At 43.8% G+C, this 25000-nt stretch overlaps 1 protein-coding gene across 1 annotated transcript in view; it reads left to right on the top strand.

Annotated features, from left to right (window-relative positions):
- drosha (drosha ribonuclease III) overlaps positions 1-25000 on the top strand; it is a 167964-nt gene that overhangs the window by 83114 nt on the left and 59850 nt on the right. Inside the window, exon 22 of the mRNA XM_063206870.1 lies at positions 22347-22417. Within this exon, the coding sequence (XP_063062940.1) occupies positions 22347-22417 (71 nt within the window). The remainder of the gene's footprint in view (positions 1-22346; positions 22418-25000) is intronic.

Here is a 25000-nt window from a genome sequence, read left to right as displayed (position 1 = left end):
GTCCGGGCCCCCAGGGTGCTTCTGAAGAAGTTGGGGGCGTTGGGGTGGGGTGCAGTGCAGGCGTGGGGTGCTGTGCTGTGCAGCACTGTGCAGAGCAGCATGCAGTGTGTGTGTGTGTGTGTGTGTGTGTGTGTGTGTGTGTGTGTATGTGTGTGGTGGCACAGCACAGCAGCCCCCGAAGGCTGTTGAGGTCATTTCCACTCCGCTGTGCTGAGGTCACGCTCCTGTCACCGCGGTAACTTGACATTTTCAGCAGCCCCAGCATGGCGCTGAGTGATTGCAGTCCAAAGCAAACACTTCACACACGTTTTCTTCCGAGCGTTTGGTCGGCAAAGCCCCTGTGAAGACTTGTGAGACCTGCCACCAGAGTAGGCTTAACTTTTTTTATTTTTTTATTTCTTAACTCTTGAGTTTGTTGAGATGCTGTGGTAGGAAAAAGTAGGTAAGATAGCTTTGAATTGAACATTAGATTATCTATATCCATCATCTTAAAAAAAAAATGTGGTTCAAAATTGTATTCAAATCTATTTTCAGTTTGCAAGGGTTGCTTTCTTAGCCATAGCAACATTGGTTGGACTTTTGAGACCTGCCAACAAAAAAGACTTAAGTATTCTTTAACTCTGTGTTTTGTTGGTGAAGATGCTTTGATAGGAGGGTAGGAGAAAAAGTAGCATTGCATTGAAAATTACATTATCATTGTTTTATGTGGTTTATTTGTCACTTGCTGGTCCATTCAGTTTGCCTCGCTAAACCAGCATTGACAAGTGCTTGTTTGCTGGAAATGACTAGGTATGTCACTCAGCGTTGTTACTTAACATTCTTGCCAAGACTAGTCTGAGACCAGCATTAACTATGCGTGTGTGCGTGGTGTTTTTAGCTCTGAAAGATTCATCATCATTATCATGATTGTGTGACAGAAATGCAAATAGCTTTCACGTTCCTCAGAAATTAAGATGATTGATTTAGTGAGTGATTTACACCAGCTCACTCTTTACCTTTAATTTTTCCAAATATTTAAAAAAGTATGAGCCTGGCAATCCAAACTAAAACATGAAACCATATTCTGCTGGAGAAAAGCACCATATTTCCAGCCATTGCTTTCTCTCGAAGTCCTCCACTGCCAACTGACTCACCGTAGTCGTGATGAGCGTGTTTGTTTGTCTCCATGACTGTGCGCATATCCCTTCAGACAGGCTCGTTGAGGCATTGCTAACATGAGCTATTATTCTTGGCTTGAGAAGACACTTTATTTCACCATCCAGTAGGAGAGTGCCTATTAAAAAAGAAAAAGAATACCTGCCCTCACAGCCCACACAGTGCATCACCATAGAGTACGTTCAATGTTCACAGACCTGCGGGCAAAAAATGCATCCCAGAGCGTTCGCCATATTGTTGAGGTCAAGAGATGTGGGTTTTATTTATTTATTTATCTTTCTTTCTTTTAAAATTATATATTTTTAAGACAATCATACCATCTAAACTGCGTTATACTGTATTCAACACTCACTCTGGGGTTCAGTGCCCACAGCAAAGTGTGCAGTGGAGAAGATAAATAGCTGTCAAGATATGTGATGAAAAGATTTGTCACCTTTTTTTTCCTCAATTCGTAACACAACACACATTTCCAGAACTGCCACTGCTGACAACTTAGTATTTTTTTTTTGCTATTAATGCATTTATCCATCTAGCCATCCATAAATGCCACTATTCTTTTTCTTTTTCGCTTACTTTGTCTTTTTCTTTTCTCCTTCTCCCTACTCCTCTTTCCCCCCTTCCTCTTTCTTCTGATTCTTTTCTTTTTTTGTCGTCACCTCCCCAGTTATATTGAAGCTGTTTTGTAATTCTGCTTGTTTGTGTGTCTGTATTGCCAAATACAAATACATCAACTTGTTAATTGATGATGACATTTTTGTTATAGCGGCACAGTCAGCGGGCTGCTGCAGTTACAGGTGAAGGGGCTGTGTGTGGCCTTCGGCTGAGCGGCCTGTTTCACGCTCCTCCCAAATCCTGCGTGTTGCACTCGACGCCTGCAGGGATGACTGGAACACCGTTGGTAAACAAACAAAAAGCTCTGATTTTCCCCGTCTGTCTCTAATACTTTCCCTGTTTATATCTGACAGTTATAACAGAGATTTAGGTATATAGAGATATGCCATTGTAATAGGTTGCTATGGGCACCTAACAATGACCAGGTTCTGGTCTGCCTAAAGGGGCGTGTCATAATACTCCTAGCATTGAATAGAACAGTCCTTAGGTCTGCCTAGGTCTGCCTAAAGGGGGATCCCCCCTCCCCCTTGCAATAATAGAACCCGGAAACAATGGGCCAATGGAACCTCTCTCTCTCTGCTCCCTCTGGTTATAGTGATTCCATAGTTAGGAAAGAGAGTGAGAGGGAAGCAGTGGAGGCCTACTGATTGCACAGACAAAAGCTAAAGATGTGAGAAAAATGTTCCAATGTTTTCCCCTGAAAGCAAACATTTTCCATCCTAATAGATATTATACAGTAGATGTCATGTTTTATACATTTCAAAATCCATTCCTTTACTTATTCGAAGCACTAGTATTATGAATCATCCTCCATGCGCCCGTCTACCCATGAATGTAGTCACTACAAGTTCATTTCTCTACGTACTTTTGTGTTATCGTAGAGTGGAGGGAGATGCATAATAAATGTTTGATCACAATGTTGTGACAGTGGCGAAGTCAGCTGGCTGCTGCAGTTACAAGTGGAGGAGCTCTTTCTGGCCTTTGGCTGTTTTATGCTCCTCACAAATCCTGCCTGTGCACTTGACACCTGCAGGAGCACTGTTGGCAAACAAACGAAAAAGCTCTCGATTCCTCTCATCTCTCGTCACCTCTGTTCCGTTTCTCTCTCTTGCTCTCTCTCTCTTTCTCTCTCTTTTTTTGTTTTCTCTCACAGCATTTGTGTCACCGTGCCTTTTCTCTCCCTCTCCTCTTGTTCTTTTCTATTTTGTCGTTCTGACATGGTTGTACAATAGCTGTCAGAAGTGCACCAGAGTAACTCCTGACTGCTGTTGATGCCCAACAGCAAAAAAAAAAGAAAGAAAGAAAAACCCACCTGCCTGGCACCGCCATTTGAAATGCTTGTTTTGTGAAATCATCAAGCTCCTTCTATGTCAGTATGTTGAAGTTGACATTCTTTTGTGTAAGTGTCTCTGTGTGTGTATTGTTGTCTGTTGTCTGAATGGGTGAGTAATAGGGCAGCACGATATCAGAAAAAAATCGATACTCGATAACATTATGCAGTACCTCGATAACGATATTTCAATGATGTTTAGAAGTTTAGACGAGGGTTTTTGTTGTCTCTAATTTGTCGGTCTGTGCGGGGGGCACGGCACTGGTCATGGCGGGCTTCTCACACATTTGTTGACATTGAGTGAGTGATTGGACAGCACAGAACATTTTTCACTTTTTTACTATTAAGTCATTTTCGCGATATGCATATCGCCGACCTTGATATTGCGATTTCAATAGTTTCGATACTTTCTCCCCCTTTCTACTGCGAAACAAGCCGCTCCAACGAGAGAGAGAGCTGTGACTGCCTAGAAGCCTTTTTGTGTCTTTAGTTTATCATTACTGCGATTGGCCAGACTGGGGGCTTTTAGGTTTGATTTGCAGATGGACTGCAATTTGTGCCTTTTGTGATTCCCAATCTGTTTCCATCAGTGCTCCCTCCATTTGCTGCCTGCTACCCCACCACAGACAAACGCACACAGACAAACGCACACAGACAAACGCACACAGACAAACGCACACACACACACACACACACACACACACACACACACACACACACACACACACACACACACACACACACACACACACACACACACACACACACACACACACACACACACACACACACACACACACACACACACACACACACAGCACTCTACCTCTTGTCTACCTCAGGTCTCTACCTGTGTTGTTTTTTTCCACACTTCGTTTTCTCTCTCTCACTCTTTTCTCTGCACTCTTGTTGACTTTGTTTATTCTCTTTTTTCCTAGTCTTTCATTCTGTGTGTATTTCTCCCTATCAAGTGTAATTGTGTATTCTACAACGTGTCGTTTAAGCTCTTGTAGTTGTGGGTTCTTTTATAAAATCATTAATGGTCCTGAATACTCAGAGAGATATGTAAACACAGGCACACACATGGGCACACACACACACACACATACACACAGATAGAAAAGATCTGTGACACAAATAAACATGGCTCAGCCCCCGGAGGAGACGCAGAACTCTTTTGAAGTTCCCCTTTCATGAGCTTGTCTCTGGGGGTGACATGGATGTCACACACGCACACACGCACACACGCGCACGCGCACGCGCACACACGCAGGGACGCACACACACACACACACACACACACACACACACGCACACAAAGATACAGACAGACCGGAACACACACACACACACACACACATTCCCTGCACGCTTCCTAGCCCAAGCATTTTTATTTCTAAGAACTGAATGTTCATGTTCATGCACTTGTAGGAGTTGGTTCCCTGAAGTGTATGCTCCTCTCTACAAAAACATGTACAGACATAAATATACACCTGCAATGTACAGTGCCCTCCATAATTATTGGCACCCCTGGTTGAGATGTATTAAAAGCCTTAAAATAAATTCAGTGTTTATTGCAGGAGAATACTGTCACACTGAAAATTGTAGGAAAATGTAGCCTTCAACTCAAATGAATTGTAAGAAAATAAAAAAATCCCTGACTGAAAAATAATTATTTTTCATTAAATCACCTGTTCCACAATTATTGGCACCCTTAACAATTCCCAGGAAATAAATATAATTGAAGCATTTCTGTCATTTCTACAGTAGTTTACAAAGTTTACCAGAGTATGTAGGAACATTTAATTAGTAATTCATCACTTCCTGTTTCCCTGGGCTATAAATATGACGTGACACCGAGGCCATTTCTCTTATCCACTCTTAAACATGGGAAAGACAAAGGAACACAGCATACAAGTGAGGCAGATGTGCGTCGACCTTCACAGGTCAGGCAGAGGCTACAAGAAGATTGCCACTCAACTGCAGCTGCCCATATCCACTGTGAGAGGAATAATTAAGAAGTTCAAAACAACTGGAACAGTGGTAAACAAGCCTGGACGAGGACCCAAGTTTATTTTGCCACCACGCACAGTGAGGAGGATGGTAAGAGAAATCAAAAGATCTCCAAAGCTCACTGTTACAGAATTACAACACATGGTAGCATCCTGGGGTCACAAAGTCTCCAAATCAACCATCAGGCGCTGTCTACACGCCAACAAGCTGTTTGGGAGGCATGCACGGAGAAAACCTTTCCTCACTCACAATCATAAACGCAAGCGTCTGGAGTTCGCCAAGCGGTATTGGGGCTTCAACTGGGACCGTGTGCTTTGGTCAGATGAGACCAAGATTGAGCTTTTTGGCAACAAATACTCTAAGTGGGTCTGGCGTACCACGAAAGATGCGCATGCTGAAAAGCACCTCATACCCACTGTGAAGTATGGGGGTGGGTCAGTGATGCTGTGGGGCTGTTTCGCTTCCAAAGGCCCTAGGAACCTTGTTAGGGTGCATGGCATCATGAATGCTTTGAAATACCAGGACATTTTAAATCAAAATCTGTTGCCCTCTGCCCGAAAGCTGAAGCTGGGTCGTCACTGGGTCTTTCAGCAAGACAATGACCCTAAACATATGGCCACATCTACACAGAAATGGTTCACCAGACACAAAATCAAGCTCCTCCCATGGCCATCTCAGTCCCCTGACCTCAACCCCATTGAGAACCTGTGGGGTGAGCTGAAGAGGAGAGTACAGAGGAGAGGACCCAGGTCTCTGGATGATTTAGAGAGATTCTGCAAAGAGGAATGGCTGAAGATCCCTCTTTCTGTCTTTTCCCATCTTGTGAAACATTATAGGAGAAGATTAGGTGCTGTTTTGTTGGCAAAAGGGGGTTGTACAAAATATTAACACCAGGGGTGCTAATAATTGTGACACACATTATTTGATGTCAAATAATTATTTCTTTATGTGGGATTTTTTCCCCACTGAATAAATGCACTTGTATTGAAGGTTGGATTTTTCTCTTTTTTCCATTAAGGTCCCATATTATTTAGAAAAAAAATAAAATAATTGGAAGCTAAACAACACATCTCAACCAGGGGTGCCAATAATTATGGAGGGCACTGTATATATCAGTGACGTGCGCTGGGATTTATGGCTGGTGAGGCAACTTTTTCAATATCAGATTTTCAAATAAATAATTGCCAAATAGGCCTACCGACAAGTTCCATATGTCATAGCAGCTTTCTTAACATAAGGTAGGCCTACATATTTTGACATAAGCTTACTGCATTTCCGCAGAGAAAATGCTATTAGATCTCTCTCTCTCACACACACACACACACACACACACACACACACACACACACACACACACACACACACACACACACACACACACACACACACACACACACACACACACAGGATTCAAACAGTGGTCTCACATAAACTACACAGCACCAATGTGGACAGCAGAGCAGAGCAGAGGAGAGGAGAGTAGTGGAGAGGAGAGGAGAGAAGAGGAGAGGAGAGGAGAGAAGGGGAGGGGAGAGGAGAGGAGGAGAGAAGGGGAGAGAGGAGATGAGAGAGGAGGAGAGGGGAGGAGAAGAGAGAGGAGAGGAGATGAGAGGAGAAAGGAGGAGGAGTGGAGAGGAGCTCAAGGAGAGGAGAGGAGAGGGAGAGGAGAAGAGAGAAGAGGAGAGTAGATGGGAAAAGAGAGGACAGGAGAGGAGATGGGAAAAGAGAGGAGAGGGGGAGAGGAAAGGAGAGAAGAGAGGAGAGGGGGAGAGGAAAGGAGAGGAGAGGAGAGGAGAGGAGAGGAGAGGAGAGGAGAGGAGAGGAGAGGAGAGGAGAGGAGAAGAGGAGGGGAGGTGAGGGGAGAGTAGTGGAGAGTGTAAGCTCCTTCACAGCCCACTGCTCACACACACACACACACACACACAGGATTCAAACAGTGATCTCACATTCCACACAGCAGCAGCAATGTGGACTGAGCATCACGGCGGATGCTCAAGACACACAGGATTCAAAACATGGTGTCATATAGACCGCTGAGCACCACGGCGAACAAACCGGTGTGATGGCTTTTGTGATACGAACTGGATTCTCGTGCACACACACACACACACACACACACACAGGATTCAGTGGTCCAGACTCGGCGTTGGCGCAGGGGGCGTAGGTAAACAACGGTGGGGCAGTGCCATTTAACAAGTTTGAGTCAAGTTCACCATATAACTGGCGGCAGAGTCACGTTTAGTTCTACCTAGGCTACCTACTGCACAGGCTGCGCTACTAGGCCTGCTAGGCCTACTCCTCCTCCCTACACCAATATGTCTGTTAGAAAGGTGGACACCACATTCAGATCAGACGCGATATGTGTCCAGGATTATACTGTATTTTTATAGGCCGTCAAGATACAAGGCCATTCTCAGTGTTTTCTGGTCTTTGAAAGAGGGGACGCTGATAACCCCAAGCCACACGAGCATTTTGGACAAAAATGCTCTTATGGTGAATTTTGAGGTCTGCTTATCAGCGTTCCTTTCACTCCACCACTCGAAAATACAGATCCGATGCTTGCGTTGTAATAGGCTACCGCTTACACAGCAACAATTCACAGTATGCATTCAACAACAGAATATCACCCCACCGGGATGATCCTTCTGGTAGCCTGTGAAATAGATAATGAAGCCAGACGTGGCCGTGATCATGGACAGCTACCACCTCCGGTAGAAAAGACTAGAGTAGACAGAAAATAGGCACGACATGGTGCGTCATTTGAGGACACTCCTCCTGAGAACCGTCAACTATCCCCCTCATCCACATCATACCACTGCGGACCCAAACTCAACCTAAATAGGCTAAACAATAATGACGCTGAAATATTCCACAGTCGTTCATCTTGAGGATGGACATTTCAAAGAATGTCAGACGAGCCGAACCTCAAAGCGTGTATTATACAGCGTTTGATTATTAGAACTATCATTTTAAACTGCCTCGTTAGGATAGCAAGCAGCGTTATCACTTGGGCATACTGGGACTGGCAAAGTGAACACACAGCCGCAAACCAAACCAAAATCCAGGAACCCACAACCCATAGCTATTAGTTCGTTCTGTTGCCAAAATCACTCGTGATGTATTATTCTTTGAGACATGTAGCCATTGCTATGTCATTCAAAACATTCTCACTAGTTGCAGGTTAAGATTACGCCTGAAATGCATATGTGAAACATAGCTACTGTAAAACCAATGCAACCGAACTATTTTTCAAACAACTCTTCCTTCATCTTGACAAAATCAAATAAAACTTAGACCCAAGTCAACGCCACGGCGGGCAAATGTAATAATCAAATTTCCTTACCTTGAAATGCTGTCTTGATTACAGGGCTTCTCGCAATAATATTCTCACGGTTTGACATATCCAACTCAGCTAGCAAACTGCTAACGTTGTTTTGCTTGTTGCCTCCCATTCCACATAGCCAGTCTTTTCGGTTGTTCCACTCACTGTGAAATAATCAAATAATATTCTGTCCAATCTCCTGAATCAATTTCCTCAGCTCTGGTGTCGGTCGTCCATTCTTTATCACGTCTTGTTTCCCTTGGAAATCCAACTTTGAGAATGATCTTAGTTTCGTTATGAAATCCACTTCCATGGTAGCAGTCAACGTGAACAAGCTAGCCAACACTAGCTATTAATGACTGACTGTATTGAACTTGTATAGTGGCGCTATGACGTCACTGACAAAGCTAGACTCAACGGCAGAATGAGGTTGAGGCCAATGTGTTGCTCGCCGCACTACTCTATTTTTCAATGGGGTTATGCCAAAGCGCGCAGAGTAAAGAAATGATAACCACACGTAGAAAATAGTGAAAACAAATATCAGGAAAATGAGGGCACACCATACATATTTCTATTAAGTGTATAAAAACGTTTAATACAATATTACGAATTGCATACACAGAACGAGCAAAATGGCGCATGCGCTGAAGCTTGTTACTGAGGGATTGCGCAATCTGCGGTGAGGCCAACTCGGGAGTTGGCCCAAATTCAGTGTATTCGGAGCAGGAGGTGGGAAAATAGTGCGGTTTTGGCCACAAAAATGATTGAAAATGATTGAAACTGTTTAAATACTGCACAAATGGTAGTTATGGTAAATATGCTCGAAAACAGTAGTTATTATTGTTACTATTATTCACATTTACTGCATCTCATCATTCTCATGAAGTCTAGAAGAGACAGGTGAGGCACAGCCTCCCCTGCCGTATTGGAGTGCACGTGCCTGGCACACACGCACGCACGCACACACACACACACACACACACACACACACCCGCACACATACACTCAACTGCACACACACACACACACACACACACACACACACACACACACACACACACACACACACACACACACACACACACACACACACACACACACACACACACACAGACGCGCACACACACACACATAAACAAACACACACCCGCACACACACTCAACTGCATACACACACATACTGGATCACACACACGCACACACACACTTACAGACATAAATAGGATCAGAGCAGCATATGTTGCACACTAAACAGAAGAGGGTTAGAAAGCGAAAGGGAATCGAAAGACATTGATGATGTGTGCAGCTGCTTGCATTCCTATTGCTAAAACGGGAGGTGCTGTTCTGTACTGTAAGTTCCAATCCCTCAAAGACAAATGCATTCACTCTATCTTCGCAAATGCTAGCAACACTTACCTACATTAACAAAACACACCCATACTCACACACACACACACACACACACACACACACACACACACACACACACGCACACACACACACACACACACACACACACACACACACACACACACACACACGCACACGCACACACACACACACACACAATCTGGCATAGCTTCACTCGGTTTATCTCTCCCCCCTGTGTGGTTTGCATGGCGCCACTGGGAGCCCCTTAGACCAATGGCGTATTTGCCATTGAGGAAAGGGAGGACGATCCTCCCTCAAAATAATAAAGCCAGATCTTCCAGTATAAATTACAGAAAACAAAACATATTTATTATATATTTGTTATATAATTGTTGGTATTTTATAGCTATTTAGCAATAAAAACATATACTTCAGCGCTTCTAATTCACATAATAGACCTTAGAGGACCGTCCTCCCTTCCATCCTCATTGACTTCCATTATAAATGGTGAAAGCCCGGCCGTAGCGCGGGTTTTACTTTTTAACATTGAAGTGAATGGAACTTAGGGAGGACTTTCCTCACTTTAGGCGGGTCTAGAGCCATGGAAGTAATCTGCCTATCAGCGAAGCTGAATTGATCGAAAGCCAACCAGAATATGACGAGTTGGGTTGACAGACGACAAGCATGAACTCGGTCGTCATGACAACGATATACAAATCTAACGTGTGAGAATAATGCGGCAGCAGACAGTGGAAAGTTTGGAGTAATTGGCGAATGTTTTATGAACCCTTAATAAATACAAACGAAAGATCAACTGTTTTCATGTTCTGAATCGCGCAATATCACTCCCTGGATTTAGATTGAAAACCGAGTGGAAAGGTCAGTGTGTTTATATCAGTCTCTCACGTCACTCGATCACTACACAATGCAAGCGAAGCACGGATGCAAATCGCATTCATGATTCAAATGGTCGGACACCATCACCAACATTTTTAAAAGGTAGTCTTGTTTCAGCATGTCCTACGTGCACAAATAATACCCTCAATGCTTGTATTTGCGTTTCTCCTTCGTGCTTTTCTCCCAAAAGAGGGTTATTTACAAATGGGAATAAGAATTTTAGGCTGTGCATGAATGCACTGACCCTAGACTGGCGTTCTTTTCTCCCTCCTCAAGACGAGAAACATGACAGCACGAAGCTTTAACCTCTTCATAAAACGTCTCTGGCTAAACTTCCAACATGTAGCCTACATCATGTTATGTAGTTTCATTTGGGTGGAATTAGGAATACTCGGATTTACAAAGTAATGTACGACATATTTTGTATTCGGAACCTAGTGAAATAGCCGGACGCACGCCGTTCCACAACGCTCGCCAGCTCCTCCTTCCACAGCTGCACAGCTGCTGTCGCTCTCAACGCAGACTCAAACGCAAAACGGATAGGCGACCACAACGTCGTAAGCCATGTAGCCTACCATGTTATGGATCATAAATAAGATTTTAAAAATAAGATAATGGAAGGGGTTTAAAATGTTTGAAAATCTGTAAGAATATGTTGGAAGGAGTTGAGTTTAAAACCCTTAGGCCTAGGCTATACAAGTCACTCAATGTCCTAGGCATTCACAGGGTCTTCAGAATTGTCCATTTGTGCATGTAAAAAAAAACAAAAAAAAAACAACACACAACTGACAGGGTGAGATGCCAGCTGCCTTTGGTCAAAGTTAGATATACTCCCTATGAAACTTTCTACTTTCTATAATATTTTTCTTCACTCTCTTTCTTTCCCCTCAAACACTTTGGGCAGTTATGTATGATAGAATATTATACAAAGTTTGTTTCAGTTATTTTATAGATGTCATAAGTCAGCTTTCCAGACAACACAATGCCATATCAATGAAGTTACCTATTAGGCCTACAACCTAATACTAAACATCTGCCATTACTAACCCCATTTTCCCGCATCTACCGACTGACCACCTCCTTGTCCTCCCTAATTTTTATGACCAAAAGACGCCACTGCCTTAGACATATTGGAGTTGATATGACCCATAAACGCGGATGAGATGGAAGCCCATGTGAGACCTCATCAAATGAGAAGGGAAACAGATCTATGTTTTTTTTCCTATACTTTTGTAGATTTGGGTCTTTTAATGTTTTCTAGCTGTTGTGCATCGGTGAGTGTGTAGTTGTGGGGAATTGATAAGGCGTTAAGACTGGATTACGTGTGTGCGTGCGTGCGTGCGTGCGTGCGTGCATGCATGCGTGCGTGTACAGAGTATGTGTGTGTTTTGTTAATACAAGTAAGTGTTGCTGGCATTTGCGAAGATGGAGCGCATGCGTTTGTCTTTGAGGGATTGGAACCTCATTGTGGTAGAAAGGCCCATTTGTTAATATGTAATGTAACTGTCAAAAGTTTCAGAAGGTGAACTATGTTTACCTGCACTGCTAAAAGCTGTGTGTGTGTGTGTGTGTGTGTGTGTGTGTGTGTGTGTGTGTGTGTGTGTGTGTGTGTGTGTGTGTGTGTGTGTGTGTGTGTGTGTGTGTGTGTGTGTGTGTGTGTGTGTGTGTGTGTGTGTGTGTGTGTGTGTGTGTGTGCGTGCACATGTGTGCGTGCATACTTGCGTGTTTCGATGTGTGTGTGGGGGGGGCATTTGTGTCTGAGTGTGTGTGCATAATTACTCTTTTGTTTGAACAACAAAACAACACAAACACACACACACACACCACAGTTTATTTAGCTTCTCAAAGCTATCCTCACAGCACGGGTGTACAGTAGCAGTATAAGGAAGGCAGAAAGTGAACGAAGCATCTGCAGCCACAGCCACAGCAGCTTCCGCACACACACACACACACACACACACACACACACACACACACACACACACACACACACACACACACACACACACACACACACACACACACACACACACACACACACACACACACACACACACACACACACACACAGCAGAGCCTCAGTAGCAGTATCCCGTGGTGCTGAGTCATGGTGCGTGTGCCTCTCTGATGAGTTGTGCCCGTCCCCCATGCTGCGCCCCATGATTAGCTATTCCAGCACAAAGCCTGCCTCCATTACACAGAGATGAGACATGTGTCTATCGCTCGCTCGCTCTCTCTCTCTCTCTCTCTCTCTCTCTCTCTCTCTCTCTCTCTCTCTCTCTCTCTCTCTCTCTCTCTCTCTCTCTTTGTGTGTCTCTTTCTCTCTCTCTCTCTCTCTCTCTCTCTCTCTCTCTCTTTGTGTCTCTCTCTCTCTCTCTCTCTCTCTCTCTCTCTCTCTCTCTCCCTCTCTCTCTCCTCATTGCAGGGAGATGAGACCTCTCTCTCTCCTCATTGCAGGGAGATGAGACCTGTGTCTCTTAGATTCGTGCAGGAACTTGGGCTTTTTGAGGGCTCTTTCTTTTTTTTACCCTTTTTTGCTTTGTTTGTTGTGGGTGGTTTTTAAGGAGGAAAAAAGGAAAAGAAGAAATCGATCAAGAGAATGTTGAGTAAACAAATTGAAACTGAACCCTCTGTTGCACCCCATGGATGGGCTGAAAAACAAAGTATGATTGTACTGTAGCTGCACTAAAAATGTATGATTTTGTGGCAAAGGTCAGTGCAGACCTTGTGCAAACCTTTTATCTTAGATTTTTACTTGCTACGTTTGTTTGTAGTAGGTTAGATTTCTTATTCTGTTGAGGTGTACTTAGTCTCTAGATGTCTTAGCGGCACATATGACTTGAAGTGTTTCTAATCCACCAGACACACAATAGAAAATAGTGTGTACATAAATAAACAAAGTAAACGAAGCATCTTCAGGTGTGGATAACTTACTGTTTTATTGGGCAAATGCCAAGACTTCGAAGTTCTCACGTCTTCAGAGTCAATATGGCAAACTTGGGTAGGTGGTGCTTAAAAAACTTTCCAGGGACACCGGACAGGTGCGTAGGGGGGAGTGACCTGATCCACCTAAGGGTGCCAATGACATAGGCTACACTCCAAAAACAGCAAAGTCTAAGATAAATAGAACAAAACGGATAAAGGAAATAAACATGTACAGTATATATATGGGTGGTTGACATTTAAGGGCGTAACGAAAAAAAAAAAAACAATTCCTGAAAAAAATGATGGAAAAAATTGGAAAAAAGTAGAAAAAAATAAAACACTTAGTGGTCCGTGGAATTTCGCCTTATTTTTGCTCTCCAATAACTGAGGTAGTGACTGGTTAGGAGCCAGTCTTTAAGACCCTTGTAGTTGGCCTTGCAACTGCCTATTCACAAACATTGACATACTGTACATGTCACCCCACAGGACGCAATTTGTGTTACGAAATTGAACTTCTAGTTAATATTACTGTCTTGAGTTTTTTTCACATTCACATATCTTAATATAAAGTTAATATTTATGCAATCATGCCAAATGCCTCATACATTTTCAAAATGTTGTTGGTTAATTTATATATATGTATTATATTCCAGGTTTCATTAATGTTACAGTCACACCGTAGGATATTTGACATATAAACCTTTACATGAATCTTAACAAAAATGTTTCTTCTCATCTAAGACTAATTTGAAACATAATTTACCACATCTTCTTTCATTGACATGTGTTTTTTAAAGGAAAAATAACAGTTTTGTAGGTTTTTAACTAATGTTACGAAAAAACAAGGCGTCACGTCAACCACCCATATATATATATCACCCAAGTTACATCAAAAAGAATGTCAAAAGTTAGGGAGTTGTAAGGTAATATGACAATTCATCAGCACCAAATCATGCGTCATAAATACAGTCCCAGAAAATAGTGTGTGTTTGTGTGCGTGTGCGCGTGGCTGTTGGTCAACCGGGACCTTCGATTGTTCTTCTTAAGCACATAAGACAACTGTAAGTCTTTTTTTGTCTGTGTCAGGCAGGTTGAAAAGTGTACTTTATTGTCAAAAATCTATGTAGCGGGGTTAGCAAAGAGGTTTGACCAGTCTCCAATGTGCAGTTAAACTAAACATACATACATACATTCACACACACACACACACACACACACACACACACACACACACACACACACACACACACACACACACACACACACACACACACACACACACACACACACACACACACACACACACACACACACACACACACACACACACACACACACAGCAGAGAGTACAATCAGTGGTCATATGGTTGTGTCCTGTAGTATTGCTATAGATGCGCTATACAAGGTGCGAAGGGTAAAGTGCAAGTGACATGGTGAAAGAAACATTCATGGAATGTTCTTCAGTGGCTTTGAAATGTTCATGTAGTTTTCATCAGTGTGTTGAGGAGTCTGATAACTTGTGGAAAGAAGCTTGCGGCACGGCATGCTGTAGTAGTACCTCTCTGATTGTAGTAAGGAGAACCGTTTGTGTGCTGGGTGAGTGGGGTCCTTGATAATATTCATTGCTCTCTTCGAACAGTGTAAAGTGTACAGGTCCTGAATGGCTGGTTGGGGTGATCTGATCATCTTTTCTGCTCTCCTCCTCACCACCCTCTGCAGCGCCTTCTTGTCTGCAGCTAGACAGCTGCCGTGCCAGACAGAGATACTGCTGGTCAGGATGCCGTCAATGGCACCCCTGTAGAAAGTGGTGAGTGCAGATCTGGGAAGGTCGGCTCTTCACATCCTTTGCAGAGGGGGAAGGAAAGCACATCCTTGGCCGGGATTTCACTTCATCTGAAGGAGCCGTTCTGTTGCTAGGAAAGGGTGTTATGAGGGGGATAGACTAGCTAACAGGCATGACTTTTTTGCCTTTCTCTCCTCTTCTCCTTTTTGCAGTGTTAGCAATGGACACGGCAGTAGCGGCTCTACTGTCAGGGCCGATTTTGCCCGGCCAAGGATAAAATAATTTCAAAGGCCCCCTTTCGCACGCAAGCACGCACGCACGCACGCACGCACGCACGCACGCACGCACGCACGCACGCACGCACGCACGCACGCACACACACACACACACACACACACACACACACACACACACACACACACACACACACACACACACACACACACACACACACACACACACACACACACACACAGAGGATAATGAGGACTCAATTATGCCCCCCCCTATATGTCTGGGCCCTGGACAGATGACCCTTTCGTTTCCCCCCCTGTTGGCGTCCCTGAGCAGCGCTACTGTAGGTAGTGTAGCGTAGCATCCTCTGTAGCGCCCGCGGCTAGGAGCTGGGAGCAGAGCCAAGCCCCGAACAGAAGCCATTTAGTTACGGAGCAGTGAGTTAGTGAGCGAATGATTGACCGGCTGAGCAAGCGGGCGAGTGAGCGCGGAGTGCTAACCACACAAAAAGCAAGTCACGCTATTAGCAGCAGCGTTTGTAGCAACCGATTAGCCGCTGCTGCCGTGTGCCTGATTGGCCATAGTCCAGTCAATTCCCGCAGTGAATTCTCCTAATGCTCACTGAGGGCCAAGCAGCCTTAGCACAGTTTTGTAGCCTAAAAGTGCCCTCGAGCAAGGCACCTTTAACCTGAAATGCTCCAGGGACTGTAACCGAACCAACCCTTTTTAAATACAGTCAGAGAAAAAAAGTGTGTACATCCTTTGAAATCCCATACATTTCTGTCAAAATTGGTCATCAAATATGGTGTGATCTTCTCGGAAATCACAAGAAGGAACAAACAGTGCCTACCTAATTCCAAAGGGTTTACAAACTTTTCTCTCTGACAATAACTGTAAATCTCATCCCCAAGGCCGCGGAGCAAATTTTTTTTCAGGCCCTTCTGTTCCTGTAATATTGCGCATGATTCTGACAGTGTGTTTTATTTAGGACATATTTTTTTGTAAATGTCTTTGGATGAAAATGTCCATTAGAGTAGTAGAGTACAGTAGATTATAATGTATTAACATTACACCACTAGATGTAATGTAATGTAATGTAATGTAAAATGCTCTGAATGACAGTAGAAGAGAGGATAGTAGAGGGGCAGCAGGTGAAGCTGAAGGTGATGTTAACGCATATCTGGCAGATATTCAGAACATGCTACACTACTGTAGATAGAGAGGGCACTTCAGACAGTGGCACAATGGAGAGGCTCAAAGCTTAGATGCCTTGAGAGCGCGTGTGTGCGTGTGTGCTTGCATTGGGGTGGGGGTGAACTGAGAGGGAGATAGATTATGTGTCGAACGAGTCTGTGTGAAAAGTGCACAAGTATCGAAGTATGTGCAAGATTGAGAGCTGGAACATGTGAAAGTGAAGGGAGGCTGTTAAGTACTACAGGCACCACACACACACACACACACACACACACACACACACACACACACACACACACACACACACACACACACACACACACACACACACACACACACACACACACACACACACACACACACACACACTGAGGCATGAAACTCACACATCTCACTCCTGACAGCAGAGGCCTTGAAAGCAATCTCACCCCAGTAAATACCTTGATGTACGTGCGTGTGCGCACCTATACAGTTTCGTGCGTGTGTTTGTGCACCTATACAGTTTCGTCACCACCATCAACTTTTTTCTTCTTTTTAAAGAAATCAATGAAATCAATGAAGTTCCTGGAAGTTTACGGCTTTCTCTTAAATTTGTTAATTGGTTAGGACACTACTACTGTCTCAACAAAAACATTATAACAATGTCATCTCTGTATTTAAATATTACATAAGATTAAAATATCAATCATTCTATGTCAATCATGTCATTCTATAATTAGGGGTACATTTCACGTAAAGCAAAAAAAAAGCCCCCCATCCCCATACATAACCTAGATGTCTCCATGGTATACACCCTTATGTGTCCAAGCAAAGTAATTGCCAAGCTTAATCTTAAACAACTTAAAACAATATATATTGTAATGACAATGAACATTTACTTGTTTATTTTGTAGACCATGTTGACCATGTCAAATGCTACTCAGTGAAGGCTAGAGTATATTTTGAATCACAGTGAATACTGATGTATAATAGAATGTCTTGTTACGTTTCATTAACCAGCACAATGCAGTCACGTGGGGAACACGCTGCCCCTGTGTCACCACCACCGAAAGTCAGAGGGTGTTTTGCGAGTTTTGATGTGTTTTAAATGAACATGCTTACAGTGTGTGTATTCAATGCTGTTGAGTTTTTATTCTTATTCTTCATTTCAATGCAAAAACATATGGTTACTGATGGTGTTGACAAAAAGTAAGAGCCTATTTTATGAAAGCAAGTATAATTTTGGGAGCCACATTCAAGAATCAGTGTCTATCTCTGATATTCTCTGTGTTTGAATGTGTGTGCTACTCTGCCTGCAGTATTAATGAAAGCTTCTTCTACTTCAAACAGAAAATGCGTTCACCAAACCCACCAAAAAACCTATAAAGAGAATGTATTACCTGTATCCAAGCGGATTAACTAAAGGTGTGTTTCTCTGTATGAAGGGCTCGTCAAAGAGGAAAACACCACATCTGCTCAGTCTTTTGATGATTTATTAGTTTATTTAATTTCCGTTGCCCCTTTGTTGTCTAAAGCTTTGGCAACATTATCTTCCAAAAAAGGCTACGAGACTGCGGATTAGCTTAACTCACCTCTGGAATTAGCCAACGGAGCAATTTAAGTAGTGTTGAAGCCGCACGTTTGGATATTTGAATATTGAGCATGCTTGAATATTTATTAGCATCTTCCTGAAAAATCCACGGCATTGTTCAAATTTACTGTGTGTGTAATGCAGTCTTGTGATGTTCAAGACCCTGTGATCTCTCTCTCTCTCTCTCTCTCTCTCTCTCTCTCTCTCTCTCTCTCTCTCTCTCTCTCTCTCTCTCTCTCTCTCTCTCTCTCTCTCTCTCTCTCTCTGTATGTGTACCTTGCAATACTCCATTCCACTTGTAGTAGTTTTCTAGGCCAAGAGGTTCATTGTTCTGCAGTGTGTGCGCTTGTCTGTGCGCGCGTGTGTGCGTGTGCGTGCGTGCGTGCGTGTGTGTGCGTGTGTGTGCGTCTGTGTGCGTGTTTGTGCGTGTGTGTGTGTGTGTGTGCATGTTTATGTGTGTGTGTGCGCGTGTGTGCGCGTGTGTGTGCGTGTGTGTGCGCATGTGTGTGTGTGTGTGTGTGTGTGTGTGTGTGTGTGTGTGTGTGTGTGTGTGTGTGTGTGTGTGTGTGTGTGTGTGTGTGTGTGTGTGTGTGTGTGTGTGTGTGTGTTCTCTGGGCCGTGTGTGACCTTGCTGTGGGTGGAGAGGGTTATGCCTTTGAATTACGAGTGTCAAGGGGACCGACATCACATTCAACTCCTTAGATTGCCAAACTGTCCTCTCCTCTCCTCTCCTCTCCTCTCCTCTGCCTCTGCCTCTGCCTCTGCCTCTACCTCTCCCATTCTCTCTCTCTCTCTCTCTCTCTCTCTCTCTCTCTCTCTCTCTCTCTCTCTCTCTCTCTCTCTCTCTGCTTCTCCCTTTCCATCCCCCATTCGTCTCTTCTCTTCTATATATATAATATAACTGCTTTTCTCCTCTTTTCTCCTCTTTTCTCTCCTCTTTTCTCACCAAGCAAACATAGACGCAGGAAACATCTTCCCTCTCCTCTCGCCTCCTTTCCTCCCTTCCCTTGATTTTTGGTTGTCATTCTCATCCTCCTTCTACCTCCTCCTCTCCTGCCTTCTCTTTTTTCTCTGCCATCCTGTTTACTTTTCCTCTCCTCTTTTTTTCTTTTCCGTCTCAGTCCGTGGCCAGAACCTTGGCCACCAAAGGCTTTGTGTGGTTCGAGATGTGTGCATTGTGATGCCTCTTTCTCTCGCACGCATGGCGCACGCGCACACGCATGTGCACACACACGCACGCATGTGCACACACACACACACAGTCATACACTCACAAGGGTGCACACAAACGCACATGCTTGCGCACACAAACTCACTACCACACGCACTCACGTGCACACACACACATGCGCACCTGGCCATGTCGATGGTTCGTAAACCCGCTCAACATTTGTTCAGGGCCAGCAGATTCATCAGTAGCACAGATGGCGGTCCAAGTGCATGATGGGTAGCGAAGCTCATTGTGAGAGAGGGACTCCCTGTTCTGTTCTCTGCCGTGTAGGTTTGCAATCAGCAAAGTCTGTATGTGGGATGTGCCTTTTAAAGTCTGTCTGTATTAGGGGTGGTACGGTTCACAAATGTCACGGTTCGGTCCATATCACGGTTTCAAGGTCACGGTTTTCGGTTTTGTACGGTTCTGTTTTTTGTTTTTGTTTTTTTTTTTAATGAAATGTATTATATAAAAATTTGAATGAAAATGTAAGCTTATCATGGGTATGTTGAATTTTACTTCATTTAACCCAACTGAAAGAGGAAAGATATCAATGATTTTAACATGCTTCCATTTATTTCACAAAAAGGGAGAACTAAGTCCTAACTTTTAAGTTGACAAATATTCAAATATTACATGCTATAACACATTTGACGTGTAAAAATAAAACAGCTACACTCCTGTAGGTAATGGGACCATTAGGTCAGTGTAGTATGACTATTTTGGTTAATGACACACTGAGAACGAATTGTACTTTTATTTTGATACCGCTTTCTGCGAGTTTTGCGCTTATGAATCAGTTGCTTCCTATCATGAAACTGCCGGCCGTGAGAAGCATAGAAGTAAAATCAGTAGTCAAATTCAATTTTAAGTGAACAAGTGATAGGGTTATGTTATGTTAAAAATGTGAAAGTTAAGGTAACAAATAATTTTAAAAGATCGTTTTTTTAGAAGTGTATGCACAAGAATGTTTCACAAAACTCCTGTGAAGCTGAGCCTTTTAAAACAGTCAAATTTTATTTTTGTTATAGTGTTAAACATCAATGTTAACTAGGCAACAGCACAAAGTCCCCTTCCGTCCATCAGAGTTTAACTAGCTACATATAATTAGGCCTACAGTTGATTGCAGTTAAGGACAGCACAGTGAATCTGATGGATATGTTCAATTATCTCGCATTTTGCCGTCCGGAATCCCCATTCCACGTGGATATAGCCTACACTAGGCTACTGTAACGTAAGTCATAGTCTGCTTTGTTCTGCTAATCTGTCATTGTTTGTAAATTCATGTGCATTTAATTTAAAATGGTCAGCATAAAGGCTGGGAACAGTCACTTGCGCTAACGTGGAGAGAGAGGGGGGAGAAGGTGACGCTGCTGACCGACCTGCACTTGCTTGTAGGCTACTGTAGCCTAGTCAGCTGGCGCATGCTGTTACATTATGTCTTTCAGTTGGCTGATAGAAATCAGTCTTTCCACACTCAATATCCTACGTAGTCTTTGTGTTTTATGCTTGTAAAAGTAGTAGGATTTTAATAGCGTCGTCCGCCGGTGGTCACTCTATTTATTTATTTATTTTTAAACCGTGGGCACCGTGCGGTTGCCCACTACCCCGTTCCGTGACATGCAAACCGTACGGTCTCGGTTTGCAACGCAAACCGTACCATGCCTAGTCTGTATGTAGGATGTCTCTCTTTGTGTGTGTGTCTGTGTCTGTGTGTGTCTCTGTGTGTGTCTCTGTGTCTGTGTCTCTGTGTGTACGTTTGTACATATGTACGTCTGTGGCTGTATTTGGGAGTTCTCATCTTTTCTTTAGTGTATTCTTACTGTATGTGTGTGTGAATATCCATGCTGCTTTGTTCAGTAGTTGGTTTACAAAGGGATGATAGTGGTTTGGGTATCCTCAGACTGCTCTTGTTTATTTTCTCTAGATAAACATTTACAGTCGCTCTGAGATTGGAGCCAGACGCAAATTATCATGGGAGAGTCAGTAGAGACTAGGAGAGAGGGAAGAGAGAGAGAGAGAGAGATGATGAAAGTAGAGTGGAGAGAAGAGAGAAGGATGGAGAGCGAGTGTTTACAGAGATGAGAGGCAGGATGAGGATTGCTACATCCTTACCACTGAGAGTGTAGATTGCAGCCTTTTCTTTTGTTATTGGGAAACTATGTGAAACAAATGTGTGTGTGTGTTTACGCACGTGTGTGTGTGTGTGTGTGTGTGTGTGTGTGTGTGTGTGTGTGTGTGTGTGTGTGTGTGTGTGTGTGTGTGTGTGTGTGTGTGTGTGTGTGTGTGTGTGTGTGTGTGTGTGTGTGTGTGTATCTACTATATGGCATGTTTTTCCCTTACACTTCTGAATGTTTAAGTCTAAAGGTTGGATTCAGAATGTATATAGGAGATCAGCACAGGAATGCTAGTGTGTCTTTGGCCAACAGTACTTAATCACGCTTTTGTTGAACTTTGTGTGTGTGTGCGTGCGTACGTGTGCCTGTGTGTGTGTGAGGGAAGCACACACACACACACATCCCAGTGCTAATCCTTTTGTGCTCTTTTTCTGAGCCACTCTTAAGACTTCGCAGATAAGTCCAAACATGGACGTGATCGGAGATTAAACTATGTATTTCTTCTTAAATGTGACTAATCCATCTCTCTCTCTCTCTCTCTCTCTCTCTCTCTCTCTGTCTCTCTGTCTCTCTCTCTCTCTGTCTCTCTCTCTGTCTCTCTCTCTCTCTGTAGGGGCGGTGTATCTGGAGGGAGGATTGGACGAGGCCAGGCAGCTTTTTGGGAGATTGCTTTTCAACACTGAGGTAATAAAGGAGCTTGCTAATCACACCTATTCTCTCTCTCTCTTCATCTCTATCTCCGTTCTGTGTGTGTGCGTGCGCGCGCGCGTGTGTGTGTGTGTGTGTGTGTGTGTGTGTGTGTGTGTGTGTGTGTGTGTGTGTGTGTGTGTGTGTGTGTGTGTGTGTGTGTGTCTCAGCTCTGACCTGTGGACGGACACACACACACACACACACACACACACACACACACACACACACACACACACACACACACACACACACACACACACACACACACACACACACACACACACACACACACACCAATCCAATCCATCCAGTTAGAGGAAGACTGAGTGCGATGCTGTGGTACCGGAAAGGAGTGTAGAGGGGTTTGGAGAGGACGAGAGAGTCTCTTTTATGAGGGAAAATGACCAATTGTAAAAGCATTGTTCTGGCCAGGCAAAATGGCACAGAAATGTGAATGCGGAGATGTGCAGTCCAGTCTGTGATATAATTTAGAGAAGCACTTTTGCAGGTAATTGTGTGTGTGTGTGTGTGTGTGTGTGTGTGTGTGTGTGTGTGTGTGCGCGCACATGGGTGTGTGTGTGTATGACTGAGTGAGTAGTGCGTGTGTGTGTGTGTGTGTGTGTGTGTGTGTGTGTGGGTGTGTGTGTGTGTGTGTGTGTGTGTGTGTGTGTGTGTGTGGGTGTGTCTCTGTGACTGAGTGAGTATCGTGTGTGTTGTGTGTGTGTGTGCACGTGCGCGTGCGAGTGCGCTTGATTGAACGTGTGTGTGTGACTGATGGATATTGCCTGGGCAGTGAGGAGTAGATGGATTGGCAGTGCCTGCCGCAGCCCAGTGCCCTGATGGAGTTGTGTGCCAATGTGCCACTCACCTCTCTGGAATTATGGGTAATTACCCCTCACAGGCCCCACTACGCCGAGACGGATCTCGCTCTTCGTCCATATCACCACCAGTAGCGTGGCGTGCGTTATTTTTCCGAGGAAGCCAGGGAGAACAAAAAAATAATAATATAATATAATATAATATAATATAATATAATATAATATAATATAATATAATATAATATAATATAATATTACATTATTATTATTAATCAGTAGCAGCGGCTGGCTGGGACAACAAGCAAGGCAGAAAGTTTGGCCATGAGAATAAAATCAATAAGGTATAATTTATGAGATGCGTTGCATGTTTGCGAACCAGGAAGGCATTTGCCAGAACTGCTGCGAAGCAAGGGAAGGAGAGGTCTCTAGTCTGTTTTGAACAGCACACCACGAGCGCAGCTACAGCTCTTGATCATGCGTGTGACTACTTTAGTTAAGAAATAAATAACAAGAAAAATACTATGTCTGTTCAGAGTTGGAGTAGTGACAAGCAACACCGCAAGAATTTGCACTTCACGCACGACACCAGATGCTCCACAAGCCCCCTAAACACAATTCAGTCTCATCCTTAAGTGCCAGTTCAAATGCCCCACAGAACAGAATGCAATAACACAGACAGACACCGGACATGCACTGACTGACCACTTAATAGTTATTCTACTGATGACTAGGTTCAACCGGCTGCTCTGAGTCGTGCACGTCTTGTATCGAATGTCAAATGTTGTATGTAGCTTACGACCCCTCTATGGTTGCCAGATGTATGGTGATTTCCAGCGCAAACATGCTAAAACAAAACTCATTGAAAAATAACCCTGATGCACGCGGCTAAAACAGCACAACAGCGCACAGAGAAGTGGCATGATGCGTATATTTAGGACCTGGTGGCACATTAAGCCAATCACCATAGCTTATTGCCATAATAGCAAGAGCTAACAAGCAGCGAGCAACAAAGCTAAAAACAAAGCTAGCTTCACAAAACGTTAGGTGGCCTGCTTATAATCTACGTTTCTGAAACAATAAAGCAAGTTTGCCTACCGTTGTAGAAGTTATCCTGAACGTATATGTGTCCATGTGAAGATCCTGTCGTTATGTTAAATCCATTTTATGCATTGCCTGCCTTGACATTGGGAGCCATCGGCTGTGTACATGCGCGCTTTAACTGTCACTATATTTTGCCCGTAATCGCTAGTCTGTTCAATGTAGTTTCTAGTTCTACTGGCAGCCAGGTAAAGTGGCTGCCGATCCTGAAGTATCATCCGTTTCCCTCCTTGGCAAATCATAGACAGGCAATATGATTTACTCGTGACCAATTTTGAGCAATATGATTGGTCAAGCATTCGTTTTTTTCAAAACTCCAGAAATTTATGGCTGCCAACTCGACTTGGCACCAGTTTTTGTTTTAGCATCGAGAGACGTGTAGTACTTTGTTTCACCAGATGGTTACCCAATGGGAGGGGGTGGGGCGCTATTTCCCCAGCTGGAAAATACTCACAGAGAGTGACGAGAGTGGAAGGGAATATTAAAATAGGAGACTCGTCGATATACAGAATGTTTTAATGATTAACGGATATTAAAGCTGTTTTTGGGAAAATTAGCGGATGCCTGGCATCCCTTGGCATCTGCGACGACACGCCACTGATAACCACCCACACCACCACCACCCTCCTCGTGTCCTTCCCCCGTCCCTTGCTCTCTCTCT

This window comes from Engraulis encrasicolus, chromosome 9, assembly GCF_034702125.1.
Source record: "Engraulis encrasicolus isolate BLACKSEA-1 chromosome 9, IST_EnEncr_1.0, whole genome shotgun sequence".
Lineage (NCBI taxonomy): Eukaryota > Metazoa > Chordata > Actinopteri > Clupeiformes > Engraulidae > Engraulis > Engraulis encrasicolus.
This window is presented reverse-complemented; position numbering and strand designations above follow the sequence as displayed.